The sequence below is a fragment of the Crocodylus porosus genome, unplaced genomic scaffold (genome assembly GCF_001723895.1).
Source record: "Crocodylus porosus isolate Cpor-Errol unplaced genomic scaffold, CroPor_comp1, whole genome shotgun sequence".
NCBI lineage: Eukaryota > Metazoa > Chordata > Crocodylia > Crocodylidae > Crocodylus > Crocodylus porosus.
This window is the reverse complement of record NW_017728943.1, coordinates 12875065-12880475: the sequence shown is the minus strand read 5'-3', so window position 1 is coordinate 12880475 and position 5411 is coordinate 12875065. Positions and strand designations below refer to the sequence as shown.

General features: G+C 51.7%; 1 protein-coding gene across 3 annotated transcripts in view; it reads left to right on the top strand.

Moving 5' to 3' along the window:
• The window catches only part of MAATS1 (MYCBP associated and testis expressed 1), a 55145-nt gene extending 54324 nt beyond the window's left edge, over positions 1–821 (top strand). For 2 of the 3 annotated variants that reach the window (XM_019548721.1, XM_019548720.1), the window contains exon 18: positions 625–704. Coding sequence is in view for 1 of the 3 variants with exons in the window: in XM_019548722.1 (XP_019404267.1) it covers positions 625–698 (74 nt within the window). In the remaining 2 variants the exon portion in view is untranslated. Of the gene's footprint in view, positions 1–624 lie in introns of all 3 variants that reach the window. The other variant, XM_019548722.1, reaches the window with a different exon arrangement.
• The last annotated feature ends 4590 nt before the right edge of the window (positions 822–5411 follow it).

The following is a 5411-nucleotide window of genomic DNA, read 5'->3' as shown; positions in this document are numbered from 1 at the left end:
CCTCCTCCTGCGTCGAGGTGTTTTGTGACCTGGTCATAAAAAGAGACTAGATTGGTCAGGCACGATCTACCTGCCACGAACCCGTGCTGGTTTCCCCTCAGCATAATTTGTCCTGCCGGGCTCTCACAAATGTAGTAGAGGGATAAGAATGATTAATGATTAATGACATGGAGAAGCCCTCCTGTGAAAAAAGGTGGAGGTGATCAGAGTCACATGAGTATTCAACTGGAAGGGACTTCAGGAGGTGACCTAGTCCCACTGATTGCTCCCAGCAGGGCCGTCCCTATTTATGGGGTGGGATGGTTACATGCAGGAGACAAAAAGCAGGCAACCATGAAACAACCTAGGTGTAAAACCTCAAGCAGGACTGAGAAGGTGGAGCTGGATCTCGCCTTCTCCTGTCTCAAGGCCAGAGCAGACATTCAGTGAAACTGGAAGGTGGCCAGAGAAGTGCTCTCCCACTTGCTTCACAATCAGGCTGTGAAACTCTGTGCCCAGGGAGTTTCCAAGACTCAAAGAAGCATTGGACATTGCTGTAGATGGCAAGGATGCCTGGCATGGATAATAATTTTGAGAGAAGTAAAAAACTTGATGCTGAAGGGCTTAAGCTTCTCTCTCTTCCAGGTCAAAACGAGCCCATCCTGAGGGCAGTTGTCCCATTTTGGCTGGCCGAGGGGGTTCTTCTTGGTATCTCCTGAGGCACAGGCTGCTGCTATAGATGGGACACTGGGTGAGAAGGACCTCTGGCTGGATCCAGCCTTGCACTTCCTCTCTGTTTCTAAACACACATGTTGAAATAAATGTGCTCTCTGCCTCTTGGTTCCATGTGTGACATGACTGTTTATTGGACAAAGGTGTCCCAACTCCTGAAGGCAGGAATGTGGCCTTCACTGCCCTTGCCTGGCACCATCAGTCTGTCCCTGCTGTGGATCCCAGGTGGCACAGGAAGACTATGTTGAAGAATCATAGAAAAGTCAAGCTGGAAGGGACTTGCAGAGGTCATCTAATCCAACCCTTTGCCTGAGTCAAGATCGTCCCCATCCAAACTGTCCCATACAAACCATAATCTAAATTTTACATAAGACTACCCTCAACCCTGACACAGCATAGACCTAACACCCTAACCTGCCACAAGCAAAGCCAGGGAACCATGGCAGCCAATGTCCTGATTCTATAAAAAGTTGTCAATATATGCTCAAGAGGTCTCAGGTAGAAGGCCATACCCATACTCAGGTAGAAGGTGTCTACAAAGGAAGACAACTCCCCACCCCACACACACACACACTCCATACCAATCTGACCATGGGGTAAAATTCCTCCCCCCAAATATGGCTATCAGTCTGACTCTGACTGAAGGGGCAAGACCCTCTAGCCAGGAACCTCCGGCTTTACTCCTAGCAGGACAATCTGCACAGCCTAATTGCAGTCCCAACCCTAGCTGTAGCCAACACCCAATGCCTCTGAGGAAGGCTTAAAAACAGTGACATGTAGCAGGAAGGGGGGCGGGGTACAGAAAAGCCCAGACACATGGGAAATACCCATAGAACGTAGGCATGGCTGCATCTAGATCAGCCCCAATCTGGCTGTTCAGCCTCTTCTTGAACACCTCCAGTGTAGAAGACTCCACAACTTCCCTAGGCAGTCTTCCGTGGCCTCACTGTTTTAACAGTGAAGAAGTTTTTCCAGCTTTCCATCCTAAACTTACTTTGCTGCAACTTTAAGACATTGGCCTGCATCCTCCTCTCAGTAGCAAGAGAAGAATGGTGCTTTCCCTCTTCTTTAGGGCAGCCCTTCAAGTATTCCCTTATCACAGGGGTGGGCAAAATGCAGCCCGGGGGCCAGATGTGGCCCGCCAGGCCATTCTATCTGGCCTGCAGGGCCCCTAAATAAATTTAGAAAATTAATATTAATCTGCCCCGGCTGCCTGTCACGCAGCCCTTGATGGTTTGCCAAAACTCAGTAAGCAGCCCTCCGCCCAAAATAATTGCCCGCCCCTGCCTTATCATGTAATCTCTTGCATGGAAGTCACAGTTGGCAGGATGCGCACAGGACAGTGCAGCATTATACCTGCTGTTCTCCACCCCCAGAGACCTAGGAGTTAGGTAGGATTCTTGGCAGAAATGCTTTCAGCTGCCATCCACAGTCTCTTTGAGAGTTTGCTGGAGGTAGGACTGCAGCTTGACCAGAAAATGCCAGAGGCTCCGCTTCCTTCCCTGGCAGGGAGAGAGTACGGCCTTTAGGTCATCTCTGTCTGAAATAGGCTGGCAGTTCCTCCAGGCCTGCATCAAACACAGCTGGCACACAGGAAACTTGCACTAATGTTGACTGTGGTTCCCGTGCAGACTTGCCATGATGGCTGCTCCTGGCCATGCCGCAGGGGAAGTTTGCAATAGCTGAGGAGACCTGCTGATGCAAAATGAGATGGCAAAATATGGCTCCTGTGTTCTCTGCAATACAAGGGGACCAGGGATCCCATTCCTCTGAATCAGGCTCCCCAGGGCTGGTGTACTGATGCAGACTGTCTCATATAGACCAGGCCCTAAGAAGGGGTTTTCTTGGGTAGCACTGCCCATGCACACCTTTCCAGTGCTGGCATAGCTTATAAAGCTCTGCTTTTATCAGACCAGCTCAGACCAGTTCCTGGTACAGGACACTCCATAGCAGCAACACCACTTCCACCAGTGTAACAGCATTTACTCTAGGACTCTTGCCAACATAAAAACATCTTAAAAGCATTGCCCACAAGGGTGGAAACAGATGCCACCTGATGTCTCATTTGTGCTGCCATAAACATGCTTATGGCGTCACAAACGGTGAGCTAATATCGCTGCCTTTGTTGTGCCACATCAAAGGAAAATCAGTGGCGCAACAAAACGTAGTGATAGACTCTGCCACTTTATTGAGGCAGACGTCTATTAGCTCCATGGCGGGAGAGTACAGGCAGCCTGAGCTCCTTGCACTCTCCAGCCAGTCCAGGTAGGTGCTCTGGGGGCTTGAGGAAAGCTGGGGCACCTTTCTAGATGCTGGGGATTCTGAGTGCCCTGTTCAGCCAGCCCCATCCACTGTGACCATAGGAGCAGGTCTTGCTGAGCGGGGAAAGCGGGGAGATCACATCACCCTGTCCTGCACCATCATGAGCAGGACAAGGGATGATGCGCTTCACCCAGTGGAAGGGATTGGCTGTGCCCTGGCACATTCTTGCCTCGGAGACCCTTCTACATCAACTGACAGGTCTCATGCCAGCCAGGCCTTAGAGCTGTTACCAGACCTCTGGCATCTTCTCAGTCGCACTATTCCTGACCACACAAATGCATAGGCAATATCTGCCCTCCAGCAGGACAGATTCACCCCTGTATCACTGTGGCAGAAAGCCATCTCTGTCTCTCCCCAAACTCTGCTATCTGACAATTTGGTTATCATGGCCACTGCAGAGGGCAGACTCCTCTGACCCCGAGTTGTAACCTGAGCTGGATACGTTCCTGAGGGGCGAAACCTGCTCCCTCTGCCTACTGACTCGCCTCACACACCTGGGTGGGGGCTTAAGCTCCCTATTGTTCTAAGCAATGCCAACATGACTGGGAGGGGGCTGAAGTCCCTGCCAGTCTACCCAGCAACCAGCGATGCATTTCAAATTGGTTGGCTGGCTGGCAGTCAACAGTTGCTGGCCTTCACTGGATCAGGTAAATAAGGTCATAAGTTCAGGATTCCCCAGGAGGAGGGGCAGTAGCCATGATGAAAAACTCAGAGAGAAGCTGGACCTTCTCTCTCTTGAAACTCATGATCAATGAACTGCTTGCCTCCAGAGGGAATCTCCACCTGCCTTTGGATGACACTTATGAGTAAGCTACCTGAGATCTAACTAGATATATAGCTTGCAGTAACACAGAGCTACCATGCCACTTTGCTCTAAGGGATTTCTCTGATATTGCTCTACCCTGTACCCTATTCCAAACTTACTCCTTGTAAGTAATAAAATTCTCCTTTGTATCTAGTGTGGGAGACTTATTAGGAGAGGGTCTAGATTAGGCCTTGGGGTCCCCTTGGTTCAGCTGATTAAGGGAGACCACTATTTGTGCTTCAGACTGAGGGAAGCACCCCAAGTTCTTACAGTGGGTCAAGTCCCCTCAAGGGCTAATAGTCCTGTGTTTCCCAGAGGGCACAAGTCCAGGATCTGTCCAGACTCTAGGTGGTGGCAGCATTACCCCCAGGCTAGCAGATGTGCTCCAGGAAGGGGGTTGGCTAGACGTGAGGTGCTCCCAGGGAGGCACTTGGAGCCTGGAAGTTGGTTGGGAACAGTGGAGTGGGCGACTCAGCAGAGCACCCCCCTACTCGCCCACCACAATCATTCTGTTGGTGTCAGGTCCGATCAGCCCTATGGTTGCACAGAGGACATATCGTTGGCCTCCTGTCCAAGCCCACAGCTCCCAGCAAAGCCCCATCCATGCTGTCACCAGCTTCTGCCACCCAAGAGCCTTGTCCAGTCAGTGCCTCTCTCAACCTCCCTCTGTACAGCTCCCTCCATCAATGCACAGTGAGTCAGGTATTTGCTAAAGATGTCACCCAAAAACCCTGTGCCATAAAGCTGGGAACACCACTTAAACCGCAGCCATTGTTTTTTTCCATCTCAGTGCAGTCAGACACTGACCCTGTGAAAAACTCTCATGCTGAAAGACAAGCAGCACTTGCCAGCAACTGACACCCCAAGGAACAGGAAGGCAGCCCTCCATCCAGTGGCTGTGGTAAGGGCATGGATGGGAAGGCTGGGAACTTCTCCTCTCTGTCCACTGCAGAAGAGAGGGGAGAGATCTGGAACAAGGAAATGCTGCAAAGGTGCAATGGGGAAAGGAGACCCCCGTGGTGAACCTGAGCAGACACACTGGGAATGGGAGATAACCTGTCCTCATGAGAGTCAGAGATGTTACTTGCCCCCCAACCCCTTCCCCCACCCCAGCTTCAATCAAAGAGGGGGGAGGTTAGAAGATTGATGGCTCCCAACAAGGGCAAAAAGCAGAGGACAGACTGGTGGGCCCCCAGCACTGATCATGCTGGAAGAACGGTAGTAGACAACTGGACCTCCTTCCTCCTGGAGATAGGGCCTCCCTGCTGAGGCCTGTTGGTGTTGGGCATGGGTGCTGTGACAAGGGGTCAGAAACATGTGTGTTCCTGGGCAGCCCGGCCTCGGAGCAGGAACAAACAGATGCACCTGACGCATCAGCTCCAGGAAACAGCACCACTCCCTGAGGTTGAGTCCAAGCAGCCCTGTGCCATGGGGGTGAGGCAGGGAGTCAGTAACAACAACTCAACTTTCTGCCCTGTCTCTTCTCACTGCCCTGCATGCACATGCTCTGCAGCCCATAAGCAGGTTGCCTGGCCAGTAGACTTTGCTCCCTGACCAGCTCCCCAGCCAGCCC